The 16,520-nt window shown below is 37.4% G+C and overlaps 1 protein-coding gene across 1 annotated transcript; it reads left to right on the top strand.

The window, feature by feature from the left end:
• Positions 1 to 3,942: 3,942 nt before the first annotated feature.
• LOC140139043 (uncharacterized) lies at positions 3,943 to 14,432 on the top strand. Its single transcript, XM_072160825.1, has 12 exons — positions 3,943 to 4,041; positions 4,672 to 4,751; positions 7,232 to 7,420; positions 9,280 to 9,396; positions 9,492 to 9,617; positions 9,703 to 9,819; positions 9,915 to 10,031; positions 10,127 to 10,243; positions 10,552 to 10,668; positions 11,196 to 11,312; positions 12,299 to 12,618; positions 14,273 to 14,432. The coding sequence occupies exons 2-12, from the start codon at positions 4,682 to 4,684 to the stop codon at positions 14,426 to 14,428; spliced, it is 1,563 nt and encodes a 520-aa protein (XP_072016926.1). The 5' UTR covers positions 3,943 to 4,041; positions 4,672 to 4,681; the 3' UTR covers positions 14,429 to 14,432.
• Positions 14,433 to 16,520: the final 2,088 nt, after the last annotated feature.

The following is a 16,520-nucleotide window of genomic DNA, read 5'->3' as shown; positions in this document are numbered from 1 at the left end:
CTCTTATCACGACGAACATTGGCTATGCCGGCGAGATTGTCATGTAGGTAGTGGAAACCATGGAGCTATTAAATCCTGGAGGAGCAATAGATTACGTAACGCATTGTTCCTTTGTGCCGATTTGATTTACGGAACAGCTATTCATCGAAAGGTACATTTTGTTCATGACAACAGAGTTCCGCCATTAAATCGGTAACTGACCTGGCAGCTTATTGACGCTTTACCATGCCTAGTTGACGTCACTGTGTAAAAAATAAGCGGCCAATATTTATTGTATTCTCTGAAATTCTAGGAAATATAGCTTTGTAACATGTCCTGAATTTTTAGCTAATTTAAGTATTTGGAAGTATTCGCACTGTGGTGTTTTAGCAAGTAGGGCACGGCATGTCCTGCAAAATTCCCTGTGTAAATCGAATGCAACTTTACTATCACTCACTTGTAGACCGCTCTCTTCCGAAAGGATTTAAACTAAACCACTTGACGGATAGTTTTTGTACTTGATGTCAATCAAGAATAATGTATACATTACATGTAGGCTAAAAACTGAGTATGTGGGGCATCTGTAAATGTTCGTACCTCCCTGATATGTAAATGACAGGTAACAGCAAAAACAGCTCCCATATCTGTCCATAACTTTGGTCAGTGCAGTGAGCAGGGGATTTCAAGTGGGTGATTATTGATTGGCAAGTGCCATATTTGGGCATAAGTGCAGTGCACAATTCAGTGTGGAGGATAGACTAAACTTTATCGATTGATTTTGCTGGAATAGTTTCCTGTTAACCAGGTTTAAGTACTGCAAAGGTCGAATCATGTTTGCTGTGCAGTATAACTGCACTATGACAAATCCCAACAGGCACCAAGGACCGTGTTTCGTGTATATACTGATGTGTAGGCCTTCCAATCACCTCGACCGTTCATCACGGCACTGAAAATTGTGGCTTACCTGTTTTTATCTGGAGGATATCGGGTCAATCAATATAATGGGTTTCATATTTTCTTGTTACACACTGAATCTTTTTACTATACATCATAGGGAATCCCGATATCTCATTGGTCAATTGCACCAGCGTCCGTGTGCGGTATTTTGACTACTTACCCGCGTTATTAGGGATACGTTGAGAAGTAGCAAAAACTACCGCACCCCTACTACCATACGGTGTCGACCCCACCACGTCGCTGTTTCTCTTCTTTTTTTTTCCTTTTCTTTTTTTTGACCACAAAGAGTTCCTGTACACTGGAGGGAGGTAAATAACATGTTAACTGGGTGGGCAAATGCCCACCCAGTAAATTATTTTGCCCACCCGGTAAATTCAACTTGCCCATTGCCCAAAAGTGCCCACCCAGTAAATTATTTTGCCCACAAAAAATTGGGCACCATATAATAATTATCATAAAACTAGTACCAACGTGCACCTCTTGAAATCCACTTGCATTTTGAAAGTGATAATGAAAGTGATGTACCGTATCTTTTCTTAACATCTGCCAATTTATTCATTTACCATGTTACAACTTCAGAATAGGAATAACTATCACACAGTACAAAATGGCCCTAAATTAATATTATGAGCAATTTCCACAAAAAACCTGAAAGAATTCTTATGAGCCCGTAAATTTGGATTTTTCAAACAAAACATCATGTATAGTCAAATTTTAGGCCTAAACAGCTAAAAGTGATATTGTGCTAATGTATACAGATGCTTTTGAGTCGTTCTCAGCTTAAATTTCCCCTCTTTTACAAAATTATTTACTTTTATAGTATTTTTTAAAGCTTTTTCGGATATAAAATGTATCTATTAATGACAAAATTGGTGGCGCTATTTAGATACTGGAAATTACCCTTTCAAGCTTTTAATACAAATAATTCCTTTTATTGTTTGATAAAATATGTTTATAAAATTTTCTTTTTGCTTGTTTCACCTATTTCAACTATTTTAATGGCGGTATTAATCACCTTACCCTTGCAAATAAAGAAATATGATTTAGGAAAAATAGCGCCATCTATAGTTTGCATTTAGTTAATAATGAAGCCGATTCTATATACATCAAACAGCCGTGAGTTTTGTTCATGTTTTTAACACATTTTCATAATTTCTTATCAAATAATTTCAATACATTTTAGAAAATGCCACTCGTCCAAAACAGGTATATACGGTATAATTAAATTTATATTTCTTTAATCTGTGAGTGATGTGTGTCTGTGACAAGAAGTTACAGAGAAAAGTCAAAACATTATTTCTCTGTAAATACCAAATAAAAACATTACCCTTCGTATTTAATTTTACTGCTTTTCCCTACCTGGGAGTAATGGTGCATGCGTGATAATTAGTGTAAGATTTTTAAATGTCCAAAGTGAAATATACATGTAATACGATATACAATTTTTCTTGAAAGTTGCAACTTGAATAGGCTCATACCTACATCTATAGATGCATTTTAGGGGAGGGTAAATTCCATTTTTTACATCAAAGCCAACTTCCACGCAAAACCAGGTCTACATTTCCTAAAATCCAAATGCTTGGATGCCATTAATTATCGCTGCCCACCCAGTAAATTATTTTCCCTAACTGACGATTTTGTGGATGTGGTTATTTTAAAAGAATGGCTTCTGCTCGGTTTGCTGTAATCACCGATATATAAAAACACACACACATTTGACAAGAAAAAAATAGATAAAGCAGTCTGAACCCCAAATAAGGCGCCTTAACCCTAAATAAGGAACATAAACCCCAGAAAAGGCATCTAAACCCCACATAAGGTGCCTTAACTCTAGATGAGGGTTGTTAACCCCAGATAAGGGTCGTAAACCTCAGATAAGGCATCTAAACCCAAGATAAGGCGCCTTAACCCCAGATAAGAGACGTAAACTCAGATATGGCAGTCTAAACCCCAGATAAGGCGCCGTCTGGGGTTTACTTATCTTTATCTGAGGTTTACGTCTCTTATCTGGGGTTAAGGCGCCTTATCTTGGGTTTAGATGTCTTATCTGAGGTTTACGACCCTTATCTGGGGTTAACGACCCTTATCTAGAGTTAAGACACCTTATGTGGGGTTTAGATGCCTTATCTTAGGTTTATGTTCCTCATTTAGGGTTAAAGCGCCTTATTTGGGGTTTGGACTGCTTTATCAGCGGTCTACGTCCCTTATCTGGGGTTACGGCGCATTATCTGGGGTTTAGATGCCTTATCTGGGTTTAGACTGCGATATGCTAAGGTTAAGGCATCTTAGCCACAGGTAAGGAACGTAAACCCAGGATAAGGCCGTCTAAACCACAGGTAAGGCGCCTTATCCCTAGATAAGGGATGTAAACCCAACCCAAGATAAGGCAGTTTAAACCCCATATAAGGGACATGAACCCCAGATAAGGCGGAAATTACACACTTATGCTTCTGCTCTCATTCAAAAATCACATTTACGCTCTACCAAATAGGGGCCATCTTGGATTTCTGGGCAAAAATTATGTTATAACGTCAAATTAATGTCAGATTCGGATTTCTTGGGGTCGACTTACCGGAAAAAGTGTCTTTGTACACGATTTTAGGTAATCTGGTTCAAAACTTATTTTTTTCAAGATGGCGCCGGCGGCTACCATCTTGGATTTCTGGGTAAATATGAGTTCGTAATGTCGCGAGGGACATAGTGGCTATTTTTTCTAAATGGTCCATAGAAGTCGAATCAATCGTCAAACCTTACTAGCCAGAGAGTGGTCACCAAATTGAACTTTTTCACCTAACTAACACGTTCGTGATAGTGAAAATATTTATATGGTATAATATAGTATTTTGGGGAAGGTAGTGTAAACTAGTGATCCCTCGGTGTAAGTAACATCATTCTGCCGGGCTTATTCTACAAACAGGTATACCTTTTATCACTAATAAAGCCAATTCTTGTAATAAAATGTTCCACGCATGCGTAAGTTGAATTGGTAGTTAAGGCTCATTGTGTTATCATGTAAACAGCGTCATTTCGGTTGTGTTTGACAACCAAACCTCAGTTTGTCTGAAAAAGGACGAGAAACCGATTTACATGGAGTCCTAGATAAAAGTAAGTTTTATAATTTTCGTCATATTTTCGAGTTTCGTCCAGAGATGAAACTACCACATAAACATTTCACTATCAAATTAATGTAATTCAAGGTTAATCTGTGGTCAGAATAAGTTCTTTAGCGTTGATTAATGTTATTGCATTATTATTCGGTGTCTTTAATCATGTATCATCTCATATTATTGCAATTCACAATCCAAGCTAAAATGCGGATTACTATTCCCATAGGGCAAGCCAACTTTTCAAGTGTTATACTGTTTTCTGTGGCGTAGCCAGGAGAAGCAGTGGGGAGGGGGAAATTCCTACTACCCCTAGATATTGTCTGGGATGAAAATGCGTCAATAAAATGACTAAAATGGGACAACAGTTTTGAGAAATGGGGGCGAAAATTTGGCTTTGCCTCCTCACACTAAAAGCTGGCTACGCTGCTGACTCTTTTTACATCAATGTGTGGTGTAGCATTGATGCAAAAGGTCAAACTCATTTCAAACTTTTAGTATTTGATATTTTGTGATACTTCGGTTGCAGTTGATGATATAACTGCTGTAAATTGTTTATGCCGGGTATTTTTGTTTCGGAAATAAACATTGACCGTTTCTGATTCTAATATATAATTATTTTATTTCTCAGCTCTTTAATCATGTGGGTGTCCCACTTGAGTAACCGGTACAACGTTGTACTAATGCTACAACTGCTTTGCGTTCTGCCAGGTAAGTAATCTATACTATGAAATCGCCACATCACAAACACCTCACATTTTGTTTATTATTGTTTTATTTAAGTATTTAGCTATACCTCTCACATTGGTGGTAACTCAAGGTAAAATGTTCTGTATTCATGGTATTGGTATATGGTAAATACAGGATTTATAGCCATTCATTTTCAAACTGGGCGGTTTTGTGCTATGCTGCTGATTAAAAAGTCAATAATTATGCAGATCAAAAAGCAAAATGGGCGCAAAGGAATGGGAACATTGGAATGTCATTTTCCCTGGGAAAGATCAGCCAGCAATCCAGACCATGGTCAGACGGTAACATGCGTAGGTTTATTTTACCTTACACATTTTTTATGTGGGGCTTTAAGTCATTTGTGTGTAAATTCAAGTGTTTTAGTAAGCTGTATGCGAAACATTAGGGAGGGTTGGTGTTGTAACAACCTTTTTTCCGCGCATTTTATAGGACCAGGGTTAGATGGGGTGGTCGTGAGTGTGTGGGGGTGGGTGTGTATGAAATAGTAATCTTGCTGTAGAATTTCAGTACGACATTGAACATTCCACTAGTCTTGGCCTAATAGCGCACCAGTATCACGTAAAAATGCAGTTTACATTAATTGTGTAGGCCTAAGTGATTGTGCGTGAATATCATGACTACGGGTCAGAGTCTGGCAAGTGAAATCTCACCAGACATGCCAAATACTCGTTTCTTTCTGATTGTTTTTAAATACCGACCCTATTCATTTTGTTAAAACTAATCGCTTCCAATTGGCTGTAGTCCGGTTATTTGCGATCTTTCTAGATAACAAATGAATGTCGATGTTAGTGATAACCGAAATGACAACAAGTTAATAATGTATTCTTTTAATTAAGCATGTTGAAGCAATAATAAAAGCTACTATATTTGAAGTCATTAACAGCATGTTAAGCACACCATGACTATTTGCCATGATAATATTTTTTATTATAAGTCCTTATTAGCCGCCGTCTTTGGCGACAAGTAAGAGCACAGCAGATTAAATGTCAAAAATTAAATTATCACAATTTTGCACAGAAATTGTATTAGCCAGAATTTTGACAAATCATCATGCAGATATGTGTTTTTTTTTCCATGTTCTCTCCCGTCCCACAAACCACCCTTTAAGTAGAGAAACTTTTTAACACATAATGCAATCCGATAGCTAAGTTATTAGTTCGCTATTAGCATAAAGTAGCCACATTAAGTCCAATCAAATTTTGCATCATAGATAATCCATAGAACATGATAAGTTAATAGAAAACACATTTATTTTCATTTATCACATTAATCTATTTAACATTAAATTATCAAAATTTGCATGACATATTAAAATTATGAGCAAAGTCTTAGCCCATAAAGATTTTGATGCTTAGACTAGTGCCAAGTCTTTGAATTCGTCGTGTTCCAGTATTTGATATTTGTCCATGAGATGCGCCGTGTTTAAGGCTTTTGCAAAAGAATAAAATAAAAAAAACCTGAAGTAACGTAATTCGTTTTTCATCAATATTTCGCTCGCCCAGAAGGGAAAGGTACTTTTACTTATAATATGACCAATTAATGATTAATGTATTAGCTCTTTATTAAGCTTTATTAAAGCTAATTTCCTCCTTGCTAACAAATGCAATCATTTGGAACCAAAACAGCAGCGTATTAAGCAGCTTATTAAAAAGTCAATGATTGTTTTGGCCTAGAATGAATTATTTATCCTACAATCAACTTCATAACAATTCAGAGACCTTTTTGAAGGATTGAACTAAACCTGAATTTATTTTTAAAAAAAGGCGCGTTTAATCCAGTTACAGCTCGTTTCATACTATTCATTCATCGCACAATTGACTTGACCCTTAACTGGTTTAACCGGTGTATTTTTAGGTGACATGCTTTACAAAATACAGTTGTACCACCCACCCTATGGATTTTGATACCTCATCCCTGTGGGTTCCATAGGTTCCATTTGCCCTCGCAAAGTTGGATGATTCTTAATTCTGCCTACATGTACAAAGCATATAGGCTAAAAATTTCTCCTCAAGTCACATGCAAACTTTCAACGGATTTTGGAATACAAATAAAAGGAATTCACTTTTCGATTCCAATGTCAGGTTTCAATAGTATCACTTTATCACTCAATAATTTATTGAGTTTTAAGAGAAACATTTCACTGGGTCATATAGAAAGGTTCGTCGTGTGTGCGCGCTTTAAATGTATATACATGTATAGTATTACTTACAAGTAAGTAATGGAACCCAAAGTAAAAATACCACTAGTATCAATCTTTCAAAAACAACCTGCTGGGAAAGAGACCTTTTATACTTATATTGATTTTTTGCTTTAATTTGTTAAAAAAGAAACGGTTAAAGAAATAACAGAAAAAATATATCCGTTCCGGTACTATTATTCAGAAGAAATAATGATCGTTTCCCTTCTTTAAGATCATAATATATAAATTCATTTCTTTTCAGAAAACAGTATTCTTGTTCGAGCACACGCCTGTGAATTTGGTCAAGAGAGAGAAAAACCCAATGGTTGGCGATGGTTTTTGTTTGATAAAGATCCATGTAGTTGCACAAGCATCGGAGTTCGAGGATTCAATGTTAAAACTACTGACGGCGAAGATAAGATAAGGACATTTTTCAACTTATATTGCAATGGTAAGAATCTGTTTTCAAATGGAGAAATTATATGCATATATTTTTTCGTACGCTTTGTTGATATATTCATTAAGGGGTTTGCACAGTATTCGGAACTTCAGAGCACATCAGAGACACAAAAGTACATTCTGAATACGAGGAATATGCTTCTTGATATTTAACAGCCCTCGAAGTAAATGTTATCAATCTAATGATATTTACTTACTGTATGTAGCAGGGAGGAAGGTATATATATAGGGGGGTAGTGGGGATGTACTTTATGCTATGATCACCCAATCCTTGACCGAGCGGTATCAACTTCACCTGGATACCCGAACTGTTATGAGTCCCAGGATGCTTTCAGTTCAGGCCATGCTAGCGTATAACCTTGCCGCACTGCTTAGGTGCGATTCTGGGGTGACGGGGCCAGCAACCCCAACCCTGTAAACAACTTGCTACGAAAAAGACAAACAAGCCTCGAAAGGACAGATTTAAACGGAGACGACCAACGCACGTCCATCGACTACGTGAAACGGATATGAGTATATACTGGAGGTGAACATCAGAGGCCTCAGATCAAACTTAGGAGAGCTTTCCAATTTGTGCAATAAGCTTAAGCCTGCTATTGTCGTTGTTGTGGAAACATTCTTGGACTCCTCAATAAAGGATGGAGCTGACTGCATTACCACCCCTGGCTACTCAATATGCTGCCGCAGGGATAGACCCAATACAACAGGAGGAGGAGGGATCGCTGTCTACTGCCTGGAAGGTATCGCAATTTTCCACGACAAGGACCTGGACCCTGCAGACCAGGAACTGATGTGGTTCTCAGTGGCTCTTAGATCTCGGAAGCTACTGGTTGCTGCAGTGTACAGACCACCGGATAGCAACAGTGATATGATCAGCTACTTGGAAACCAACACCTTGTCTAAGTTCAGCGCCCAATCTATGGTCTTACTTGGAGACTTCAGCGTCCACCACATAGAATGGCTTGGTAGTCGCAAGACAGATGCAGCTGACCGACGCACATTGGAGATGTTACTGAGCCAACTAGGGAGGACCAAATCCTAGATCTGGTTCTGACTGACCTGTCTTCAACCGCTACAACTTTTGCAAGACTAGGCACATCAGACCACAATCCTGTCTTAGTTAAGTTGAAGGTGCCCATCTACAGAGATAAACCTTACAAACGGAAGGTTTGGCGCTATGACAAAGCTGACTACTGGGGCATGAGAGGTTTTCTTTCTTCTGCAAACTGGACTCAAGTCTTCCAACCGACTACCCTGAACAAGCTTGCAGTAACGTTACTGACATTATAAGCGATGCAATGGATATATACATTCCAAGTAAGTCTGTCACCAAGAAAACTGGCGACAAAGTTTGGTTTGATGACAGCTGCAAGAGAGCTGCAAATAGGAAGCGTTGCCTGTTCAAGAAGTTGAAGAAAAACAACACTAAGGAAAACAAGGATAAGTTTGCAGAAGCCAGAAGGGAATACAATCTGGTTGAGAAACAAGCCAAAAGGAAGTACACCAACAAGCTGAGGGAAGAACTTTCAGATGGAAGCCTGGGCAGCAAAAAGTGGTGGAACACGGTTAACACTCTGTCTGGAAGAAAAGCTAGGGCAGACATACCTGTAATAAAAGATCAAAACCAGGTCTACACTACCGCAAAGGAGAAGGCTGAAATACTAGGACAGACTTTTGCTAAGAAATGCCAAGTTGAGAATGCAGAAGAACTTGCTCCAGAAGTAAAGGGGATACTAAGATGGACTAAGCTGTACCGGTAAATATTGTAAAATATTAAATATCTTGCCAAAGAGTGACAAGAGTGTCAAAGGGTGACAAATTGGTTTATATTGGTTCTTATCCTTTTTATAGACGATGATGAGTGCCAGACTAGTCCTTGTGACGCTAACGCAGCTTGTAGCAACAACCAAGGTGGTTTTGATTGTACCTGTAACGAAGGATTCAGTGGGGATGGACTAAGCTGTACCGGTAAACATTGTGAAATATTAAATATCTTGCCAAAGAGTGACAAGAGTGTCAAAGAGTGTCAAATTGGTTAATATCGGTTCTTAACCTTTTTATAGACGATGATGAGTGCCAGACTAGTCCTTGTGACGCTAACGCAGCTTGTAGCAACAACCAAGGGAGTTTTGATTGTACATGCAACGAAGGATTCAGTGGGGATGGACTAAGCTGTACCGATAAATACTGTTAAAAAAAAATATCTTGGCAAAGAGTGACAAGACTGTCAAAGAGTGTCAAATTGGTTAATATTGGTTCTCATCCTTTTTATAGACGATGATGAGTGCCAGACTAGTCCTTGTGACGCTAACGCAGCTTGTAGCAACAACCAAGGGAGTTTTAATTGTACCTGCAATGAAGGATTCAGTGGGGATGGACTAAGCTGTACCGGTAAATATTGTGAAATATTATATATCTTGCCAAAGAGTGACACGACTGTCAAAGAGTGACAAATTGGTTAATATTGGTTCTTATCCTTTTTATAGACGATGATGAGTGCCAGACTAGTCCTTGTGACGCTAACGCAGCTTGTAGCAACAACCAAGGTGGTTTTGATTGTACCTGTAACGATGGATTCAGTGGGGATGGACTAAGCTGTACCGGTAAATATTGTAAAATATTAAATATCTTGCCAAAGAGTGACAAGAGTGTCAAAGGGTGACAAATTGGTTTATATTGGTTCTTATCCTTTTTATAGACGATGATGAGTGCCAGACTAGTCCTTGTGACGCTAACGCAGCTTGTAGCAACAACCAAGGTGGTTTTGATTGTACCTGTAACGAAGGATTCAGAGGGGATGGACTAAGCTGTACCGGTAAATATTGTAAAATATTAAATATCTTGCCAAAGAATGACAAGACGGTCAAAGAGCGAAATATTGGTTAAAATTGGTTCTTTTTATAGACGATGATGAGTGCCAGACTAGTCCTTGTGACGCTAACGCAGCTTGTAGCAAAAACCACCAAGGTGGTTTTGATTGTACCTGCAATGAAGGATTCAGTAGGGATGGACTAAGCTGTACCGGTAAATATTGTGAAATATTATATAATTATCTTGCCAAAGAGTGACAAGACTGTCAAAGAGTGACAAATTGGTTTATATTGGTTCTTATCCTTTTTATAGACGATGGTGAGTGCCAGACTAGTCCTTGTGACGCTAACGCAGCTTGTAGTAACAACCAAGGGGGTTTTGAATGTACCTGCAACGAAGGATTCCGTGGGGATGGACTAAGCTGTACCGGTAAATATTGTAAAATATTATATAATTATATATCTTGCCAAAGAGTGACAAGACTGTCAAAGAATGACAAATTGGTTTATATTGGTTCTTATCCTTTTTATAGACGATGATGAGTGCCAGACTAGTCCTTGTGACGCTAACGCAGCTTGCAGCAACAACCAAAGGAGTTTTGACTGTACCTGTAACGAAGGATTCAGTGGGGATGGACTAAGCTGTACCGGTAAATATTGTGAAATATTAAATATCTTGCCAAAGAATGACAAGACTGTCAAAGAGCGAAAAATTGGTTAATATTGGTTCTTATCCTTTTTATAGACGATGATGAGTGCCAGACTACTCCTTGTGACGTTAATGCAGCTTGTAGCAACAACCAAGGGAGTTTTGATTGTACATGCAATGAAGGATTCAGTGGGGATGGACTAAGCTGTACCAGTAAATATTGTGAAATATTATATATCTTGCCAAAGAGTGACAAGACTGTCAAAGAGCGAAAAATTGGTTAATATTGGTTTTTATCCTTATTATAGACGATGATGAGTGCCAGACTAGTCCTTGTGACGCTAACGCAGCTTGTAGCAACAACCAAGGGGGTTTTGATTGTACCTGTAACGAAGGATTCAGTGGGGATGGAAGAAGCTGTACCGGTAATAAATTGTTTATGTACCAGGAAAATAATGTTTATGTAGGTTGAAATAGAACATGATGAATTCCTGGTTGGAAGACGCGTTTCAACCTTGAATATTGAATCACAGAAAGAGCGTATATGTGCCTGGACACCTCGAATAAGCCGTAAAGTCCCCCTCTGGTCATTTTTACTTTTGACATATTTGCAAAGAGCATGTTTCAGGGATTAAAATGACACCTCAATGAACTTAATATGAAAATCAGAAGCAAAGTTATGGCTTGTTAAAGGTTGTCATGAATCAAAACGCGAAACCGAGAAAAACGCGTTCAAAGTTAGGGAAGCATAATGACCACTCATCAGATGGGCCTCAGAAAATGTAAATTATTTCATATTTCCACTTATTTCTTTAAAATAAAACTTTGTATGTGTTTAGAAGAAAGCTTAAACATTTCAAATCTGCAAAAATCTCAACTTCGCCAAAATACGAGATTTGCATATATTTTCACTTGTATCTCGAAATGAAGTTTGCCGAGTTTACGGCTCATTCGCCGCGTCCAGCCACATATTCTACTACGGAAAACCTTTATACCCGTTTCAAAATATGGAATAGCTCATCACCTTCCCTCCCAGAAACCGCTTGAAGATCGGACTATCAAAACAATTCTTTGCTTTAAGAAAACCTGAAAGATTTTACCCAACGCGGTTATAGATCAACAAGTACATTAGCAATTTTGTACAACTTGATATCGAAAGGAGGGTTCAAGCTTCATGCACAACATTGTTTGAAAGACACCCAAGTAAAAAAAAAAATACGCGTATGGCGAGGAAAACTTTTTTTCTAAAAAACAAACAAACAAAAAACAAGTTGTAGGCCGACATGTACATTTGGAATTTTGTGCAAGTTGGTCTCGACAGCTGGCCACACCAGCGATAGAAGGGACATTCTATTTCAACTGCCACTTAAGCGTCAAAATAGGAAATTCAAATTTGCCTTTTTCTCCATAGTATCATGCAGTCAACCTCTTGGTATGGAAAATCATGACAGTGAATCCATTAGTGATAGCCAGCTCAGTGCCTCTTCTTCTTATGAAGGAGGTTATAACCCTCGGGAAGGCAGACTTAACAACAACAATTGCTGGTCACCTTCAAGTGATGAACCCAATGAGTGGTTCCAAGTGGATTTCCTGTCTGAAGTCACAATCACGGAGATCATCACTCAAGGATGTGGGGATGTGGAAGAAGAGTGGGTTACAGAACTTGAAATAAAATTTGGAGATTCTGAAAGTTCTTTATTTCCTATAAGGGATTCTGCTAATGATGTCATAGTAAGTATGCATAGTAGCGGCTTGAATACAATCCACCAATCTCTTCATACGTGTTAGTTATATAGCTACCCATACAAAGTATCCTGCTTTTACGGAGTAACCAATCCAGATCCTGACAATTAATTAGTTTATTAAACTTCTAACATACTAAAACTGGGCATCCACGTTTTAGACACAGACTTGAGAGCACCTATTTTCATGACGCGATAAAATGGCGTAGAATATAACTAAAGTCACAAAAGGAAAGTTGTTCAGACCTAAGAGGTTTTTCTTGTTCCAAAGATATTTGGCAACATCATAACCACAAATCTATTGAAATGTAAGCATTTTCACGGCAAATTTGACAATTATCCGCGAAACGTTGGGTTCCACTATACAATACTTATTTGGACGGGTCAATGATGACAGTCAATTACGGAAAGCCATTTTCGATCAATACAGTACATCAGTAGATTATTAGAGGTTGTTGTCTATCTTTAAATAAAAAAGGATAAGTAGAACAGCATTTATTGTGTGACTATCTAATCTTTATTTATCTTTTTGAATAGTTTATATTATGTTATGACAAAAATGTATGCAAATATTAAAGGAGGGTACTACACCCCTGGCCAATTTTGTGTCCATTTTGCATTTTTCTCAAAAATTATAGCGCATTGGTGACAAGTAAGATATGTATATTATAGGGGCAAGGACTACAACTACTGCACTGACAATTCAGCAACTCAAGGCAAGTAGTTATTGATTTACTGATCAAATATTGGTTTTCCCTCATTTTGGACTGTAACTCTACAACTGTTGTCTTAAATGAAATAAAATTTCTAGTACAGTAGTCCTTGCTCCTATAATATACATATCTTACTTGTCAGTAATACGCTATAATTTTTGAGAAAAATGTAAAAATAGGCACAAAATTGGCTAGGGGTGTAGTACCCCCTTAATTCAAAATAATAATAAGAAATACATAAAACATTTAGCCCGACAGTCTCTGGATAAAATCGTAAATCGGCAGCAGTTGGCATAGCACTCAATATGAGTAAGAATAAACATTTGATTTTAATCTTCCCTAACTTTGAATAGATTCTTCTTTTAAAAGTTTTTCATCATTAGAAATATTTGTCTGGTCCAGATTTATTGTCCAAATGTAGTTAAATTAGAATAAAAGTTAATAACAGTTGGGTACGAACCGCTTAATTTAAAATCGGACTGTATCGATGGTCCATAATCGGAAGAACAGGGCAATCGGTTGTGGCGCGATGTAACATCACTTTCCCTCTGGCAGATTTCAGAGCCTCAAATATAGACTATGATATAATGACAAAGTTGGGATTAAGCGATACAGCATATAATTTTTTAATGTAAAATACTTTTTATTTTTAATCAAGAATTTCAATTTGAAATACTGATAATGAATATGCGGTTTCGTAAGTGCAAAATAATATACTGGCTAAATAAGGGACCTCGCACCGTCACATGAGAGTGATTTTGAATAGTTAGACTGGCTTACGATCCGGCCGTAAGATCACGGCGTATGGGAGTCACAACCTCTCTAATGATTAGGGAATTTGATATAGCGTTAGTTTATTTCCCATTATATCATTTTTAATGTCAAATGTTTTAATTCAATGTTCTGTGTTCTTTTCCCGGTTTTATCTAGACATTTACTGCGAATACTGATCCCTATACAGCGATTTCCATACCTCTCCCTGCACCGATCAATGCACGGATTCTGCGCATCATTCCTAAAGAATGCTATACGTCGCCTGAGTACATATGGTGCGGTCTTCGTCTGGAAGTAGTTGACTGCAAATAAAGGAGTAAATGCTAAAACAGGAGAATACCTGCAGGAAAGTCGTTTGATATCATTTATACATTATTGGACAATTCGCTGTATTGATTTCCTGACACAACAGCATACGTCATAATCACTGTTTCTGAAGTGTTTTTATACAAAATAAAACAATGGGCAATTAATTGCTGTATTGATATAGTTTGAAAAATAGAAAAATAAATGTAATAAAATTAAAACCGCTGTCAGTTCAGTGGCTTGTGAGGAAAATCAATCACTGCATAAGTTAACTACCCTGGCAAAAACAAACCCCAGGGGTATTCCCAAAATTTGCTACTGGTTTCTATACAAAAAATTATGCCATGAACATGGCAAGACATTCCGATTCTTTTGTTTTGCATTTGCCATGAACATGCCATAAAATCCTCTATCAAGGATTCATGGGTGATTAATTTTGAACTCATTAAAATTAGCTGGCGTCCTTGAATTAAGAATTCATGGGCATGGAAGTAGAGAAAATTTGACATTGACCATGATTCATGCCATGAGTTACCCATGAATAAGGAAGTTATGGGCATGGAAGTAGAGAGAATTTGACAATGACCGCGATTCATGCACATGAGTTACCTATGAACATGTCAAGGCTCTGAATCAACGCATGGCAAAATAATCATGCAAGGGCATGAATATTCATGTGTGAGCATGAACAACCCATAAAAATTTCACGTAAATTCATGCCCGTTGCTAGCAAAAATAGGGCATGTTCTTGACATGTTCCTGGTAAGATCTTGGCATGTACATGTGAAGAATACTTTTTTGGCAGAATCGTAAATAAAGAAATAGCCAAACATCTGCCCGGGGTGGTTTTTTTTTCACAATTTGGATTTGTTGCGAATTTGTGATGTTTAAAATATTGTCTGAGAATTTCACACCGGAATATCACTGGCATCTTGTATTGTTTTAGACAATTCCTACTGTTAACATTGTCAATAATATTTCAAAGGCGGATATCTCAATTTCCAATTTTTAGTACATGTACCATAACTTACGAACTTAATATCATGATATCTTTGCTTAGGAATGTCCGATTTCATTGGGGAAAACGGCGTTGTGGAGCAATATCTCTATATTTAAGATAATTTATGTAAAAAACCTTAAAATTGATAACCTGCTCAAAAGAGTGTCTCCGTTTGACATGACACGTAACACATTTTTGCCTGGGTATCACTCGGTGAGTGCCACTAGGTTAACTGTATACTAATGGTATTGATACAATTGATTGTCCTTTTAAGTATACGACGCAATGTGTTATTGAAGCCATTAGAAAAAACAAACATATCGTTATGAACACGGCAGAGTGCCGAATACGCTAAATTGCTGTTCTGAGTAAACGGCGTTTGTAAATCTTTGTACCATTCCATTGGACCTTCTAAAAATTGAGAACATTCTTGAGCACTCATTTGAAATGTATATTATAGAAGCCAATGTGCACGAATAAGTAGTAATAATTGTATGTTCTGAAACAATCGATATCATCTCTCCAAACGGGTATTTACAGCTATTCGGCAAATGTCTCTCCCGCTGCGCAAATAGTTGTATACGAGGTCGAATACGCATTCAACCACGTGTAAACCATAGCGCGCATTCTTGATTTTGTGCTTTTGTGTAGAAATTACTAATTTGATATATAAGTTATAAATAGTCATCCCTGTAATATTTAGTAAAACCTCGAGGATTTTAAAGCAGAAATAACAATATTGGCCTATATTTTATGTGGGGAATGTTTGTACTTATATTGGTATCACTGGATAGAAGATACCTGTAGCTATCCATTGGTATCAAATTAATAATAGTATAGGACCTTTAATATAGAAAATTTGGGATATCCAGCTACACAATGATATAGATCAACCTGATCTGTACAGCTAAGTATACGATTCGTCTTTTGGTCAAATTCATAAATCGCCCGATTCGTCCAAATCAAAATTTCGGTATCAACGTCAGGGAGTAAGATTTACCATTAATTTTTGGTGGAAATAAAAAAATCACCTGAAACATAATCATAAGCATATAATAACCCAATTTACTCAAAATTCTCGATTCCTCACTCTGCCGA

The sequence above is a fragment of the Amphiura filiformis genome, chromosome 18 (genome assembly GCF_039555335.1).
Source record: "Amphiura filiformis chromosome 18, Afil_fr2py, whole genome shotgun sequence".
Lineage (NCBI taxonomy): Eukaryota > Metazoa > Echinodermata > Ophiuroidea > Amphilepidida > Amphiuridae > Amphiura > Amphiura filiformis.
The sequence above is the reverse complement of the archived record's forward strand: the minus strand, read 5'-3'. Positions and strand labels throughout refer to the sequence as shown.

Coding starts and splice junctions, on each gene's coding strand:
- LOC140139043 (XM_072160825.1), top strand. CDS start 4,682: ATGTGGGTGTCCCACTTGAGTAACCGGTACAACGTTGTACTAATGCTA. Junction 7,421..9,279: donor TTTCAACTTATATTGCAATG/GTAAGAATCTGT, acceptor TCCTTTTTATAG/ACGATGATGAGTGCCAGACT. Junction 11,313..12,298: donor GGATGGAAGAAGCTGTACCG/GTAATAAATTGT, acceptor TTTTCTCCATAG/TATCATGCAGTCAACCTCTT.